The following is a 17,974-nucleotide window of genomic DNA, read 5'->3' as shown; positions in this document are numbered from 1 at the left end:
CTGTCCACGTTACAAAACATTGATAGTGCAGACGTTAGCGGATGAAATATTTCTGTAGAGAAGTCCACTGCAACGTCTTCTTCTCCCCCTCTGAGAACATTTGCGATAGCAGCAGTAGTCGAGTAAACTGGATTTCTTGCCAAAACAGCGTCAAACGTATTCATTACCCTCCATATCACCTCTAATGTCAGATTCTATTTTACATTCTAAACAACTTCTAACGATTTTTGCAAGGTCAATCAGGTAGATTCTAATTCTTTAACGTTGCTGGCAAGATATCGAAGTTGCTATGAATAAACGCCAGAGTATTTTCGACTTTTCCGTTCTGAGAGATAATTTCGTTCCTCTCTTATTGAAACTGAAGATTCTCTGGGAAATTAAATAAACACTCCTTCCTGACTAGAAAACATTCATTATAAAAACCGACAGCTTTATGTATCATATACTTCCTTAGGACACGCTCAGTCGACAATGTTAGGTTCGTCAGGAGCTTTCTATAGAGCTGGAGTATTTTGAGAAACATTGTGTTGATCATGAAATTATTTTATTAACTTCTACGTAGCTGCTGCACACTCCAGCGATACATAGCAGTGCATGGAATAGACAGGTGAAAGCACTGTAAGACTGTCATTTACAAAGCGAATTACTGTTGATTGATTCATACGTTCCAACACTTTACAGGAAATCAGTATGGCTTTGAGGGTTCTTCTCCGTCGAGTTTGCCAACAACGAGACTGCTAATGAAATGTCCACATACGTCCGTTGTTTCGTCGGCTATCTACTCGCGGTGGTAATTTATATATCGCCGCACACTTTTCAGTACCTTCTAGTTACAAAAATCTAAATAACTTCTCCTTATTATCGATTCATTAGGAATCTGTAGCCTGTATTATTTTGTACAATAGAATATTCACAGCAACCATATACCACCGCCGAGCATATATGGAAAAATTATTGCAGAATTCTCGGATAGTTTAGATCTGCATCAGTAACATCTGCTTCTCGAACAATTGCTGTGCTTTATTCTTTGTGTGTGCATTACTAAGTGTGTGTTACCGAAGTTGGCACTTTGTACCAGATTTGCCGACTATAATCTCGATCTGAACAAGCTCTCTGTCAGTAGCGCAATCAACGCCCATCTTAAACCAAGATATTAATTAAGATGATAATTTAATGCCATAAGAGACATATTGAACACAAACAATCGTGAGATATTAAGAAATACTTTTCTTTGTGTACTCACTCCCTAGTTATGAAATGGTTAGTCTTCAGCTTTTGTGGCAGATCGGATTCGAGTATGTGCCTAAGGGACGGCGTGCAGAATCCGGGGAAACATGAAGAACAGTAGAAAAGCGATAAAATGAAATGTTAAGCCACACAGTTACAATACGTTAAAATGTGTAATTATGACCTATGTAAAAATATGTAACGAGAAAATAACATACATCAATGTCGGCAACGTAATTCGCGAACAGTTACATTTTACACGAGCTAAGAGTGAGGAAAATGAAATATAATTACATAAAAATCCGGGCTCGAAGTATCACTGACATTATTAACATTTACTGAAATTATGAACCACCTCTTTTCCACTGTTGTGGTTGTGGAAAACAGCTTGCATAATTTCATCCCACCAAGCTTGATACTATAGCATTGGAGACTATTTCTTGACACCACTAAAAAAGTCTATTGAAGCTATTTAAGTACCTCAGTCGAAGCACATAAACATACGTTGATTCAGGCGACTAGTATCACCTACAAAATTCTTTGTCTTGGCGAAATTTCAGATTTATATTCTCCAAATCAAATGTAATACTTCCATACACACAACGGCAACACTCTATTCTGCTTTTTCTCTGATATTTGTATTCAAATGTTTGAGTAGAGTGAAAACAAGACTCCCCAGGAATTACGCAATGAATTTTTCTCCTTATTTTCATTGCCAAACGAAGAGTGGGAAATAGACAAATAGGGTATTAAATTAACCAGCGTGAGTTCTAGCTTTGCAAAAAAAAATATTGAACTGCCTGAAACTAACCAGAGTAATTAACAAAAATTTATTGGTGTTTCAAAGGAAAATTACACAGTAAATCTTTGTCCGAATTATCATGGCCAAAAGAAGAGTGGGAAATGGACAATAGGTATCAAATTGACGAGTATGAGGTCAAGTTGTGCGAAAACAGATTTAATTGCTTGAAAAATATTTCGCTAACAGTTGCTGCTAGCTATATAAATGAAGTGTCAAAAAATATCAAATCATAGGTTAAACCGAAACTTCTGTGCTTTTTGTGAAATGATTTGTCAAACAGGAAGACATGATATAGGTTAGAGAACCATTTGTCGCGTCTTTGAATGCCGCTTGAAATCATGTACAGCAAATGAGATGCTGATTGAGAATTTAAAGTTCAAAGTTGAACTTGGAAATTTAAAGTGTTGGATTATATTTTTCTGTTGGAATTTTCCACTTAGTAGTCCCCTTACATCACTAAAGTATGAGTATCTCAGCTGCTGTACATTATTTAGCGTCATTCAAAGGGTTGTCAAACGTTTCTTTTATCTATTTTGTTTCCTAATTTCAGAGAAATCATTTTAGAACACTTTTGACCGGCTTTTAAATTTTTTTATTGTAGTAGTTTTAGTTTTTTATATTTGTTGTTCTGCTATCCTCATGTCAACCAGGTTCAATCGACGTATTATGAACATGTCTAGAATGGTAATAGAACCGACAATATGTGAGGGCTAATTGTGTTGTGATTCACTCAATCCTGTATAAAATTGGCCATCATCGTAATATGAAATTTTACAGAAGGTAATTTGAATTAAAAAATATGTTGCAATTATGGTGTATGGGTTAATTCCGTCACCAGTTACCATTACTAAAGAAGCTGGCTCACATGATGGTGGAAGTGACATGCAGTGTGTCTCCAGAGATGGAACTGTCTTTATGTTTTAAGTAATCGTATGATGGCAACACTGATGGGATTCAAGCATATGTTTCTATTTTGGCTGTAAGTTAACAAAAGAAACAAACATTTTGTAAAGTATTTCTTTGCTACTCGAACCACGGTATTACCTCAGACATCAAATAGAGTCGTGGCTTTGTAATTCTGGCCAAAACACGTCTACAAGCATAAGTACATCCATGGAAGTTATGGATCTGGGTGTCCACTAATGCCCCCCCCCCTCCCCGCACCCCCCTCAAAAACACACACATGTGAACAGCAGTGTCATACAACAGTTTGATGATCAAGGGCATGTAATGACGGAGCTATTCTGGACTTCACAATAACCGGATTTAGATATTATTGAGGCCTTAACGACATGTGAAAGACAAAACGATTAAGATATTCTGATCCAGTCAGTTACTGTGAAAAGATGAAACCGTGTTTTCAACTTCACCTCCTACTACGCGCAATTTTCGACCATGTCTTCAGAATCATAGGGTAGTGGAAATCAGTACAAAGGCACGATTCCTACGAAAGTAATATACAACTTCATAAGCAAACATGTATCGAATTTGATGTGGATGTAGTAAATGAATGTAAGACATAAACACTAATGACGGAATTACGTAGTTTCTTTCATAACACAAGAAACAAAATAAGGCGTTTACATTTCCTGGATGGAAACTGGTATAAACTCACTCATTATCCTGTTATGTTATTGAATTGTTAGTATTTTGTCCAACTTCCGTTCTTCCTAATTACTTCAAAAATTCTCTTCGGCATTCATTTATTGATTTCGTTATAGTTTGTAGCTCATGCAGTGAAATTGCCCCCTCCTCTTCTCGTATCGCTCTTTTCAACTTACATAGGCCTAAAATTGCCTCCCATTGCGATAAACGCGCCCTCCCAGGCTACGTGCAGGAGAGTGCAAGCCATCAATGTCTTTATCTTAAAATTACTTTTTTTTGTGCGGAAACCTGGATAGATACATTATCTTGCTGAAACATTATATTTTTGTCTCCAAGATTCTCATACATTCTTATCCATTCTCGCTCTATCACCTCAGTGCACATATCACCCAAGCAATGTGTGATTTACATTTGGTGCAGCACGCTGCGCAGATCATAACACTTCTACCAGAAACATTTCTGCCCGATCTTACCTGCTGCTCTATTCTCAAATCTGCCAATCATGTTGAAACTCATCCACATCTAAATTAAACTACTTCTCTTCAGCGAAGATTGCTTTATCCCATTCTCAAAGCTATGACACATGATTTTCAGCAAACTCGAATTGAGCCTGTTTACTTTTGGGTGTGAGAACAGGTTTCTGCAATCGTTTCTTGAATGCAAGGTGTTTTCATTTGACAAAAATTGTCGTACACGTCTGACAGTTACTGGCAGCTGTAAATCAGCAGCAACTGAAAAGAATAACGGTTTGTGGTCCTTGGTTTGCGCAAAAGTAAAAGTAACCATTATGATGCCTCAGATAATTTTCTACTTTGCCCGTATTTTCCATTCTGTCCATTTGGTGCACGAATCTAACGAAATAAGGAATCACTATACTTGAACGGTTCCACTTTTTGGCGGTTTGGCAGTTGCAGAGTTCCAGTTCCTTCTACGCACGCATTTTTGCTTTTTCATCACACGATAATCGCTTTCCTCGTGGCTGTGTCACAATCGAGGTTTCTGTACACAATACGCACTGCCAGTAATGGAGTCTCTCTCCTATCTGCAGGAAGGCACGTACAGACACAATAACACCACACAGAGCCGAGTGCCTTAATACCGAGTTCCACCCTCTGCCAGCTGAATCGTCGACATCTTGTTGTGTACTGCATTAAAGACATTAAACGCAAATGCGTCTGTTGGTATACTGGATCTCAGACTGTTGCAAATACATTGTGCTCGACTGTTCCAACCGACAATATTAAATTTCCTGCAAACGTCCATGCCATTATACTGATTTCCATTACTATAGTAGAGTGGGTCAGGAGTGACGATACATAACGCTGCAAAAGGGTGTCACAGCTCTACATAAATATGAGTCGATTACAGATTCAATTAGATATTATATATTTTGATAAAGACACAAAAATCCATTAATAATAACGTTTGCACGGTTGAAGAAGGTAGAAAGGTACGGAAATAGGTGTCAAAAATGTCCGGATAAAGTATAGTTATTACTCGACCGGGAGAAAAACGCTTGTCAATCAGAACAAACCACACACGTAAGTAATCAGAGAATACAAAATGAAAAAATAAAACGCGTAATTCAGGGCGAGCGACAGGGATAATGCCTATTGATGTCATATGGTAGATTACCTTTAGTGGCTGCCTGGAGGTGCGATCCTTACTACGGATTTCCATCCTAATACTGGGTAATCTAATTGTTGCTATTAGCAGGCATCCATATCGTTGATCGTTTCTCCGACTAACTGCCGATCATTTATCGACTTTCTGTTGCTTGTAGCAATCAGTTAACTGCTTCAACTTGGTGCCTATACTATACTAGCCACGGAAACACGTCTTTCGGGCAGAAGAATTAGAGTCACAGTGAGGCAGTTGTGAAAGTTATTTAACCATTAACTCGAGAGGTGTCCTGTCTCAGACTGCGACAATTTTGAAAGTTGCTCTCCAAGGTCAGTTCCAGAAGAACAGTTGAATACCCCCCCCCCCCCCCCCCCCTCATATCACCACCACCACCATTACCACCGCTGCCGCGCGTAGTGGCCGTGCGATTTGAGGCGCCATGTCACGGATTACACGGCCCCTCCCGCCGGAGGTTCGAGTCCTCCCGCGGGCTTGGATGAGTATGTTGTTCTTAGCGTAAGTTAGTTTAAGTAGTGTGTAAGTCTAGGCACCTGAGCAGTTTGGTCCCTCAGGAATTTACACACGCTTGAACATTTGAGCCACCACCACTCCCCGCTCTCCTTAAATTGCCAACCCTACAGTGCTAATCTCGGTTGCATTTTCACCTTCTGTGTTTGTTGTTGACACGCTTTGGAATCGCCTAGAGCACACCCACGAACTGCGTACCTGTTTTCTTCAGCATAGTGCAAAATGTGTTTAAAGGAATTTGCTGAGTTTAACGATCCTAAGTTTGATGAAACTGTTAGATGGTGAATGGAGGAAGATGTCAGTAATAAAGGTTAAGAAATAGACGAGGACGACTACAACTTTGCAACAGCCAGTGATCAAAACTCCGCTAGCGAACAAGAGGATGATTCAGAGGCAGAAATTTAGGAGCCCCTTCCTGTTTCGCCAATAAAGTACTTAGTGTTAGGTAAAATCAAACCCATTCTGCATCATGGTAAAGAGAAACGTAGACCCCAGGACTGAAATTCAATTTTGCAGACTTTCGTTTTGCACCTATCGAGAGCAATTTTGTTCGCATGTATAAAGTCTGGAATTTGTGTGAAAATACAGGGTGATTCACGAAGATACGCTAATATTTTAATATGTTATTCTACAAGTAAAACTAAAGAAAAAAGTTCGTATAAACATAGGTCCGCAAATGTTTAGTTATGGAGTTACGGCTAATAAAAGATTTTGCCTCAAATTTAGCAACTTCGCTAATATGAAGCCAACGCAAAACTGTACGAGATTAAAATGAAGCACGATTTCTATTTATTTGGTTGTTATTGGTCTGGTGAATCTAATAAAACATGTCCCAGACGTGTATCTGCAATAGTTTTCCAGAGGAGCAAAGATTATTATACAAGCAAATTTGTTTACTTTCTATTAAGAATGTAGAAATGTTTATGTCATTGTTGGCAACCGTTAGTGAGTTGTTTCAGTCGATTCCTAACCTTGAAACGAGTTAGTTTTCTGTATAGTTCAGTGAAAGAGCATAATAACAACAGTGTAGTTGTAGTTTGCAGATTATTTATGAAATAGGGATGTCATTCAAATGTATGACTGAGGAATACGCCGACATGGTGTTTATTTATGGCAAATGTGATGGTAACAACTTCTGTTGAAAACTTTGTGCAATCATCTGGAATATAAAAAAAGAAATTGGGCCAAGTAGTTAACAAATTAAAAATTTTACGAAATTTCGTCTTTGTTTCTCTGGATGTTCTGGAAAACTACTGGAGATACATGTCTGGGACATATTTTATTAGATTCACCAGATCAATAACAACAAAACAAATGGAAATCGTACTTTACTTTAACCTCATACAGTTTTGCGACGCCTTCATATTAGCGAAGTTGCTAAATTTCGGGCAAAAACTTCTGTTAGCCGTAACTCCGTAACTAAACATTTGCGGACATTTTATATGAACCTTTTTCTTTAAATGCGAACATTTTTTCTTTAGTTTTACTTGTAGACTAACATATTAAATTATTTGCATATCTTCGTGAATCACTCTGTATACTTGCTACAGAGATTATACAATTTTTCACTATATAAAATTCAGTTCTCTAACAGTCCATTTGTGTGCAACATTTGGAAAAACACTGAAAAGTATGTAACTTTGTGTAATAAAAAGTAAAATACTGCAGGTTTTATTTAGTGCAATAAAATCATCAAAGAGTATTTAAACAACACGTAATGAATTGTTAAAGTAAATTTATGTAGTTAAAATTTTCAAATGACTTATTCCTTAAATCTCGGTTTAAACATAGGGGTCCCAGAAACCACACTTCGCATGTTATTGAGCTAAGGGTTAAAATGCTGTGTTTCGAAGAAAACCAATGACTGCGCTGAGGACTCTGGTTTTCGTAGCCAAATTAACTTTGCCCACTTGCACAGCTTTTGGCAGGCTGTTTGGTTACGTTAGGCCGATTTCTTCTAACGGCCAGAACCGCTCCTCTGCCGCCTCTGAGGTGTATTCATATTACGAACTCAATTCAAACTTACCACAAAGGGCTCCCTTACAAAGGAAAACCCCATGTTGGTAAAAATTTCTAACTTCTGAATTAACTGCAGTTACCACTAGTGACAATTATTGACAATACCTGTATACCAGAACAGTATTACTGTTTGGTACCGAGCGAGGTGGTGCATTGGTTAGCACAGTGGACCCGCATTCGGTAGAAGGAAGGTTAAAACCCGCGTCCGGCCATCCTGCTTTAGGTTTTCCGTGATTTCCCTAAATCGCTTCAGTCAAACGCCGGGATGGTTACTTCGAAAGGGCACAGCCAACATCCTTTCCCATCATTCCTAACACGATGGGACCAATGACCTCGCTGTTGGGTCCCCTCCACCGAATCAGCCAGCTACAACACCCTCATTGGCATTGTAGCGAGAAGGAAGTGCTTCTCTGGGCGGTATCACTAACCTGGTGTCTTGCTGCTTCGGTAAGTCCCTCGTAGCACAGAAGTAGCACTCAGTCCAAATGGTTCAAATGGCTCTGACCACTATGGGACTTAACATCTATGGTCATCAGTCCCCTAGAACTTAGAACTACTTAAACCTAACTAACCTAAGGACAGCACACAACACCCAGTCATCACGAGGCAGAGAAAATCCCTGACCCCGCCGGGAATCGAACCCGGGAACCCGGGCGCGGGAAGCGAGAACGCTACCGCACGACCACGAGCTGCGGACAGCGCTCAGTCGCCAGGTTCCATGTAGGTGGTGATCCTGCTGAATTGGAGCGTTTAGGGATGCCAGTTATTAATTGTCAGCCGGCCGCGGTGGTCTCGCGGTTCTAGGCGCGCAGTCCGGAACCGTGCGACTGCTACGGTCGCAGGTTCGAATCCTGCCTCGGGTGTGGATCTATGTGATGTCCTTAGGTTAGTTAGGTTTAAGTAGTTCTAAGTTCTAGGAGACTGATGACCACAGCAGTTGAGTCCCATAGTGCTCAGAGCCATTTGAACCATTTTTTAACTGTCAACAACGTTTGTACTATGCTTGTTTTAATACAGAGATTGCTTTGTTACACACGTCACAGAATCTGCATTTACAATATGGCGGCTCTGGACTCCGCCATTATATTCGACCCTTTACACACATTAATCCCGTTTTCTGACTTTACATAATGATAGACCCTGCCCACGACACATGGCGTTCTTATAACTAATAACTTCACTTTACATCTTGTTTAACATCTGAAATATGCACTCGCGACCGATCTTTTAGAGCTACCCCGGTTACTCGACCGTGCGTTATGAGTGGCTCCTCGCAACTAACTCGCCCTGTCTTCCCGAAGGACAAGAGAGACGACCCCACCTTTCTCCCTCAGCCAATAAAGACTCTTCTCTCGTTCCCTGTATGTATATATGTTGTGTTGGCAGGAGAGCCAACACCGTGTTACAAGAGGAGGCCGAAATGCACGCGTTTTAGCTCACGCAGGCTGGCGTGAGGAGGGAAGGACTATACTGACGTGAGGTCTGGAACACGACAAGGAATTAGAATTCAGAAAGCGGACGGAATTAATTTGATACTTAACTTTAATCCATTAATGACGAACGTCGGTCTGGACGGTACATGATTCTCAACATCAATAGTAACTGATAATGGCGCCTTGGTAGGTCGTAGCAAATAACGTAGCTGAACTATCGTCTCGGCAAATGAGAGCGTATTTAGTCAGTGAACCATCGCTAACAAAGTCGGCTGTACAACTGGGGCGAGTGCTAGGAAGTCTCTCTAGACCTGCCGTGTGGCGGCGCTCGGTCTGCAATCACTGATAGTGGCGACTAGCGGGTCAGACGATCCGACATATACTAACGGACCGCGGCCGGTTTAAAGATTTAAAGGCTACATCCTAGCAAGTGTGGTGTCTGGCGGTGACATCACTATATATCCAAACTTTCAGCCAATGGGCGTTCAGTTCGCTGTTGCTAGGCGGATCTGACGTCACGTTTGCGGACATTGAACGGGAGTTTGTCTCGGAACACTGTCTCAAAGATCCGAATAGTCGGATCTTGTCCCTACTAAGGTTGCACAACATTGCCTCCTATGATTTCATCACTTATGCTCGTTGCTGACGCTTAATTGTTCAATGTACATGTAGCCTGGCTGCTACTGAGAATTTCCGATCGCATATAGGGAATGCACATATGCATTACACAGCCAACCACTGTTTGGTATCTGTTGTCGATCATCACAACACACATAAGTCATGAACTAAATAAAAGCCATACAGGGCTATCAGTACTAGCCTAAAAGGGCTGTTAATTTCTAAATAATCTAATTCTGATGTGGCAATAATAGTTTTCACCCTTGGAAAGTACAGCATCTTAAGTTAACAAGTAAACGGGACGGTCTCTTTATTAGGAATTGTACAAGCTCTGTTCGAGCACCAGTGGGGTTCACCTGGTTTGGATGTCAACGGCGGCCCCGCACCGTACCACGCGCCTGTGCCCATGTAACGCTGTCCAGCATTGCCTGCTAGCCCCCGTGGCCCAGCACAGCCCCTGGTGAGCCGCGTGTGCCTGCCTGTTGCAGGCTGGTGAGCTTCCTCAACGTCGTCATGAGCCCCGTGGCCATGCTGCAGCTCGCCGTCGGCGCCGTCAGCTCCTGCATGGTGCTCTTCCCAGCCACATACGTACGTATGTAACACACCACCTGTCTCTATACTTGTCTGGCTAGTGTGCTCGTTCATATGCTTTGAAATCCCTGTGTCTGTGACAGGTTATAGTAGCGCATGTCATTATACATCCATGAAGCTAATGAAGTGGATAAAAGACGCATAAAGAAAGTAACAATACATACAGGACATAGCCTACTTGCAGTTTCATATACCTTGTGCAAAACTTCTGTGAAACTACCTACATCAGACATGGGGGCAACCTTTGGTGACCCATTGGGCTGACACTAACTTGCCAAACCTCGCTGGCCATTTCGTCAAGTGACGCAGCAGCAGCGCTCCCAGTGTATAAAGTCAAAACTGCAGTGCCCGTGACAAAACTGGGGTTCCAAAATTTAGCAATGACGTTGATAAAGTCCTACAAGAGAGTGCGAGTATTCAAATACCTAGGGGCACTTTTCATTGAGAACTAGTCAAGTGAAGCAGAGATCAATGCCAGAATACAAGCAGGAAACCGATCTTACCACAGCCTAGCACAACTGCTTCGGTCCAGATATCTCTCCAGACAGTTCAGGATTCGACTGTACGAAACCCTGATCCAACCTGTTGTTCTATATGACTGTGAGACATGGAGTATCCGGAAAGAGGACTTCCATAAGCTCCTTGTTTTTGAGAGAAAAGTGCTTCGGAAGATCTTTGGTCCGGTTCTGGATGCAGATACAGGGGAATAGAGGATCAGATACAACCAAGAGCTTGAGGAACTATACCAGCAGCCCAACATAGCAGGAACTGTCAAGATGGCCTCGGATGCTCCTGGATTTCACACCTACAGGAAAGAGACCGGCAGAGAGACCCAGGAATCGTTGGAGGGATGGATTAAACCAAGTGTCAATAGATGTGGACGGATGGCGAATAGCAGCAATGGACAAAATACAGTGGAGGAGGAACTTTGTAGATGCGTGCGGTCCACTGGGCCTGATCACGTAGTAGCAGTAGTAGCTGATAAAGAACCGACGGTCACGACACGTAAATAAATGTAAACATTTGGAAGTGGGGCGCCAATCGTTGGAGGGATGGATTAAACCAAGTGTCAATAGATGTGGACGGATGGCGAATAGCAGCAATGGACAAAATACAGTGGAGGAGGAACTTTGTAGATGCGTGCGGTCCACTGGGCCTGATCACGTAGTAGCAGTAGTAGCTGATAAAGAACCGACGGTCACGACACGTAAATAAATGTAAACATTTGGAAGTGGGGCGCCAGGCATCTTTAAATTCACCATGGGAAAATAAACGCCTATAAAAGCAACTACTTACAGCTAATTCATTATTATAAATTACCTTCAGTTTCAACAATTGTTAGTGTTCTAATACGTCCACAATCATTCACCAATGTTAATGTGAAATAGAATAGAAAAAACAAAGTACGGAAATGAGATAAACAATCCCAGTCGACAGATTACTGTGAATAACTTTGCAATTTTTTTGCCACGGGCAAGTCATTACATGTTAATATCTACAAATACCATTAGTAATCATTTTTAAATAGTTGTCCAAAAATGCTTCTATTGTTAATACCAGAAATTTTACGAATCAACTTAGTAAAAATACAAGAAACACCTTTATGAAAATAGCAAACAACCAGCACAGGGCTTTGTGCATGAACCGACAACAGGTGACTAGTTCGTTCACCACTGCTGCCATTGTTCAAAGTGGCACATTTTGCGGGTAACCTATCATTGCGCAGTACGGCTGTAGGCAGTAAGCAGTACAGGGCTTTGTGCATGAACCGACAACAGGTGACTAGTTCGTTCACCACTGCTGCCATTGTTCAAAGTGGCACATTTTGCGGGTAACCTATCATTGCGCAGTACGGCTGTAGGCAGTAAGCAGTAAATAACGTGTCCGTATTGTCAGCATTGATTCAGAGGAGAAATACTTCACCAGCACCCCTTAAAGGTAGTGAGGTGTTTTCTCCACTCTCCGATGCATATGAGCAAAATGGACATAATTTCGTGCTGAGACTGGAAACGTGTTTCTCTTTCTTGATCAAATCCTGAGGCGACAAAATTCCATTGCTCATGCGCGGATTAAGCAAAACTGTCACTGGTGGGCGTCATGAGGTGCAAATCGGGTCGAGCGTCGATGAAAATATCCGAAAATGCGTCCCGCACGGAGTGCATTGCGAGCGCTCTGCTCTCTCTCCCATGAATTTTTTCCTTGGTCCAGATTGAAATCAATCGCGGGTCCGATACGGTCCAAAGGCCGCCAGTTGCCCATCTGTGATCTAAATCATCGAGTTCACTCCTGGGGAACCACAAAGCAACCATGGACATTATGCCCAAGAAATAAAATCATATGCTGTCAGAATTTATGATATAATAATTAGTATGCAGTATATGAAATTATTTCATTTTGGAAACAACGAGTGCAAAACTTGGACTATGAGTGGAAGTACTATCAGTGTCATATATAGTAAGCGGTACTCTTTACGTATCGCTGGTTGTATAGAACTTTCGGAGCTGAGTGCGGCTATTTCCAGCAGAGAAATTGTGTTACGTACAACAATGGCCATGCGCTGAAGGCCATGCGCCAGAATTCGAGGAAAGCGTCGTTCGAGTTTCTTGCGGAAGTTTCGCGTGCAGTTGTATCATTGCTGTTAGTTGCCATTTCTCTATTTTGGATCTATCACGTAAATAATTATGTCGTTTTACAGAAATGATGAGTTAATGTTAGCGAGAAATTTAAATTGTTTAACGATCAGATGAGTGGAAAAGTTTGTTAATCATTGAAATAGTGAATGGACTTAAATGTGAGTGTGCCACCGTTACGGTGAAAGAGTTTTTGGGACTTGATACGAAATTAAAATTTCTAAAGTATGAGTAAAAATGAGATGCATGTTTTACAAAATATGTAGTACTGTTTTTAAAAGCAGAGTGTGGAACACGTGAGTTGGTTTTCCCCATTATTTAGTTTGTGTAACTGAAATAAAATCTCCAGGACACATCAGCATTTGGTATGAGTGTATAAGATTGCCATGTTTAAGTGAGTGAAGTGTCCACAAACTAAGATGTTGGTATGACTAAGAACTGCTTCCCATTTTTTCCTAATCATTTCCTCGTGGTAATTTTGGAGACTTGTAATAAAAAATTTACTTGTTGCTATACTATTCTGTCTCGGTGTGACAACTACCAGTGTCGTTTTTGCATGGTTATTGGACGTGATGAAATACTTCAGTCCATTATGGAGTGACTTGCTGTATTTTTACTTCATTTCTTTAATTCAGTGTTCGCATCTGAGACATTCTTCTACCGATTAAATATATAAATTCCTGTTATGAACAGCCACAGTGAGTATAACAATTAAGCCACCAATTCCAATTGTAACACTCTCTCCACGCTAGGTAGCTATTGGATGCTGAATTTTTCTGTAATAGCGTGTCTGTGTCACGTAATGAGCTCAGGAAGTGGCAAGCGAGTTTTGAGACTCCATTCTAGTCCTCTGAGGTCTGTTCGCGTTTCTGAGAGAAATGCTACCAAGGGTCTGAGGGCTCCGTGCAGGGCAAGTAGCCCATGGTCTGTTTTCTTTTTACCGGTTGCTCGACAGTTAGCGGTTACAAACGCTTCCTCTGAATATGGTGAACAGCACAGCGTGAGACTGCGTCTATGCCACCTCTGAGTCCACGCTTATGAACCAAGATGAAAACTTGGTCCTGTGCAGAACACTGCTCATTTTTACGAGCCAAAGCTCTTAGACTATACAATTTCGTTTCCTGCAGTCGGCAGTCTTTCTAGAGAGCAGATAAAGAGCTCTCTTTTTTTCGTGGAATCGAATAGCTGACTTCGTTGTAGAATTTATTTTCGCCCCTAGTGTAGGCGAGTTTCAGTCAGCCAGACGCCTTGTCTGTACTGGGTGAACAGCCTCTCAGGTCTTAGAAAATGCAAAAAAGAGCTCCTAAAGAAACTACAATTTTCTAAGAATTACAGATGCAGGGGAACCGTAGAATGGCTGAAATAAAAATATCTTCGAACAGTGAGAATTTTGCACTTAATTTTTAGGAACTATGCTCACGGAAACACAAAAATTTCACTGGTTGATAAAACATTTCCTAGGAGGGGAGTTTGGCAGTTCTGCTACGAACATTTGCGTTCGCCGTAATTTAACAGAGCCATCCTGTTGGCGAAGGACAGTTTATGTGAACTGCGAGGAGTGGAGAGAAGAGAGAGCTCAGTCAGGGCACTCTGGTGTGGCACGTCTGGGAAAGCACTTGGGACAGTTCTGTGAGAACAATTTTGTCTGAAAATTAGTGTTACGTATATACCACAGAAATTTTGTAATAAATTGGTATAATTTTACATTATGGCCTCTGGTTCCAAGGGGAACGATTTGCCTCTCGGAAGGTCCAAAAGATGCAGAATATTGTGACTGCAAGAATGCACGTCGAGTTCGGTTGGCGTCTTTCGCGAGGAAAGGGACCTGCAGCTTAAAGTGGAATCCGTAGCACATTTCATTCTTGGCGACTCCCCACATCGCTGTTAGGTGATGCTAAATTAAAGACAGACTGGAAATTTCTCTGGCCTGCCCGGGGCTCTACTCCGCGACCTCTCGATTTCCAAGTCAGCCCTTTACCACTAGACCACCAGGTCCGACATCCACCAGATCGTATACTATATACGTTTTGAACAGTAATGGCCCTGTCACATTTTCTTGCGGTATAACTGATATTACCTTTATATCTGGCGATATCGTTCCGTTAAGAGCGACGCTTTGAATTCTGTCTACAAGAAAGTCTCGACCCAGTCACAAGTCCGGTCTGACATTCGGCAAGCTCGTATTTTGTTCAGTAAACGACAATGTGGAACTGCATCAAATGCCTTCCTGAAATCAAGAACACGGCCTCAACCTGAGCGCCCATATCTGTAAGGCTCCGGATCTCATGGACGAAGAACTGAGTTGTCTGTTTGCAGAATTCATCACGTCTTAATACTTGAGCATAAAACACGTTGTAGAAGACTGCAATAGATTGGCGCCGGCGATACAAGCGTTCAATTATGTGCATCTGGCATACAGCCTTTCCTGGAAACGGGAATCACCTGCGCCGCGGTGGCCGAGCGGTTCTAGGCGCTTCAGTCCGGAACCGCGCGACTGCTACGGTCGCAGGTTCGAATCCTGCCTCGGGTATGGATGTATTTAATGTCCTTAGGTTAGCTAGGTTTAAGTAGTTCTAAGTTCTAGGGGACTGATGACCTCCGCTGTTAAGTTCCATAGTGCTCAGAACCGTTTGAACCATTTTTTGGAATCACTTGCGCTTTTTCCCAGTCGCCAGGCGCCACGAACCATTCACGGCTCCATCCGGTTTTAGAGCTTTGTACTCCCTTTGACTCTATGAATATTGCAGGCTGGGCTTTAAACGAAGGGCTTAGTTAACCGTTAATAATTTTTGCACAGAAGTGGTGTGCCGAGTGTGTGTTGGTGTTTCCGCAGAGCACGGACAACTAGTTAACCGTTAATAATTTTTGCACAGAAGTGGTGTGCCGAGTGTGTGTTGGTGTTTCCGCAGAGCACGGACAACTAGTTAACCGTTAATAATTTTTGCACAGAAGTGGTGTGCCGAGTGTGTGTTGGTGTTTCCGCAGAGCACGGACAACTAGTTAACCGTTAATAATTTTTGCACAGAAGTGGTGTGCCGAGTGTGTGTTGGTGTTTCCGCAGAGCACGGACAACTAGTTAACCGTTAATAATTTTTGCACAGAAGTGGTGTGCCGAGTGTGTGTTGATGTTTCCGCAGAGCACGGACAACTAGTTAACCGTTAATAATTTTTGCACAGAAGTGGTGTGGCGAGTGTGTGTTGGTGTTTCCGCAGAGCACGGACAACTAGTTAACCGTTAATAATTTTTGCACAGAAGTGGTGTGCCGAGTGTGTGTTGATGTTTCCGCAGAGCACGGACAACTAGTTAACCGTTAATAATTTTTGCACAGAAGTGGTGTGCCGAGTGTGTGTTGGTGTTTCCGCAGAGCACGGACAACTAGTTAACCGTTAATAATTTTTGCACAGAAGTGGTGTGCCGAGTGTGTGTTGATGTTTCCGCAGAGCACGGACAACTAGTTAACCGTTAATAATTTTTGCACAGAAGTGGTGTGCCGAGTGTGTGTTGGTGTTTCCGCAGAGCACGGACAACTAGTTAACCGTTAATAATTTTTGCACAGAAGTGGTGTGCCGAGTGTGTGTTGGTGTTTCCGCAGAGCACGGACAACTAGTTAACCGTTAATAATTTTTGCACAGAAGTGGTGTGCCGAGTGTGTGTTGGTGTTTCCGCAGAGCACGGACAACTAGTTAACCGTTAATAATTTTTGCACAGAAGTGGTGTGCCGAGTGTGTGTTGGTGTTTCCGCAGAGCACGGACAACTAGTTAACCGTTAATAATTTTTGCACAGAAGTGGTGTGCGAGTGTGTGTTGATGTTTCCGCAGAGCACGGACAACGCAGCCGCCATGAAGTGCTGGGCAGCTCTCCCAGTGCTGGGGATTCAGCTGTACCTCTACTGCTCTACAGCACACCACCTCAAGGACCAGGTGAGTGAGCCTTTCTGCACAGTCTCCCAGGAGGGGACTGGCAACAATGCCAAAAGTATTGTAGTTTAGTTGTCAACATCAACAAACCTTCACACATTCTATTAAGCTTAACGTGGATGATTTTCGTTTGGGCTGAACGGTGTGGTGATATCGCGAAATTTAGGATTCGTAGAGGTTTAAATCTGTATAGCAAGTTCAAGAGTGGAATCAAAGTTCAGAGTAACAGCATACAAATGATAACATTAACCGACGACATAACTATTCTCAGTGAAAGTGAAGAATTGTCTGTCCAATCAGTGCAGAATATAGACAAAGTCAATCGAAGAAAAATGAAAGTAATGAGGAGCAGCGGAAATGAGATTAACGATAAACTTAGCACACTTAGAGGCCACGGAGTAGATGAAGTTAAGCAAGTCTGCTGCCATGGAACATGGAAGCAAAACAACATATCACGGAGTTAGAGGGATTCGAGCCCACACAGAGACTTGCCAGAACTCGTTCCTCCTGCGAAACATTCGTGAGTGGAACAGGAAAAGGGGGAGGTGACACCGGTAGGCAAAGTGCTCTCTGCCACACACCGTACGTGGCTTGTGGAGATTACATGTAGACGCAGAATCAAAAGGGGCATAAAAAACATGCTAGAACAGATAAATGGGCATTCCTGGACAAGCGAAGTCTACTAGTATCAAACATGGGCCACAATTTCAGAAAAAAATTCCTGAGAATGTATACCTGGAGCACAGGATTATATGGTAATGAATCATGGGCTGTGGGAAACTGTAAAGAAGAGAGTCGAACAATTTTGCATGTAAATTATGTGGAAATCTATGACAGGCAACGGATTCCATTGCTCAATAGAGTACTGGTTATTCTTCAATAGCAAACTGCATCTGCCACACGGAGTGGCTGCGCGGTTCGAGGCGCCATCTCACTGACTCTGCGGCCCCTCTCGCCGGAGGTTCGAGTCCTCCCTCGG

General features: G+C 42.2%; 1 protein-coding gene across 1 annotated transcript in view; it reads left to right on the top strand.

The window, feature by feature from the left end:
• Positions 1 to 17,974, top strand: part of LOC126267633 (odorant receptor 43a-like) — an 81,074-nt gene that overhangs the window by 19,599 nt on the left and 43,501 nt on the right. Inside the window, exons 2-3 of the mRNA XM_049972930.1 lie at positions 10,344 to 10,443; positions 16,897 to 16,998. Of these exons, the coding sequence (XP_049828887.1) occupies positions 10,344 to 10,443; positions 16,897 to 16,998 (202 nt within the window). The remainder of the gene's footprint in view (positions 1 to 10,343; positions 10,444 to 16,896; positions 16,999 to 17,974) is intronic.

Source organism: Schistocerca gregaria, chromosome 4, assembly GCF_023897955.1.
Source record: "Schistocerca gregaria isolate iqSchGreg1 chromosome 4, iqSchGreg1.2, whole genome shotgun sequence".
NCBI classification, from domain to species: domain Eukaryota; kingdom Metazoa; phylum Arthropoda; class Insecta; order Orthoptera; family Acrididae; genus Schistocerca; species Schistocerca gregaria.
The sequence above is the reverse complement of the archived record's forward strand: the minus strand, read 5'-3'. Positions and strand labels throughout refer to the sequence as shown.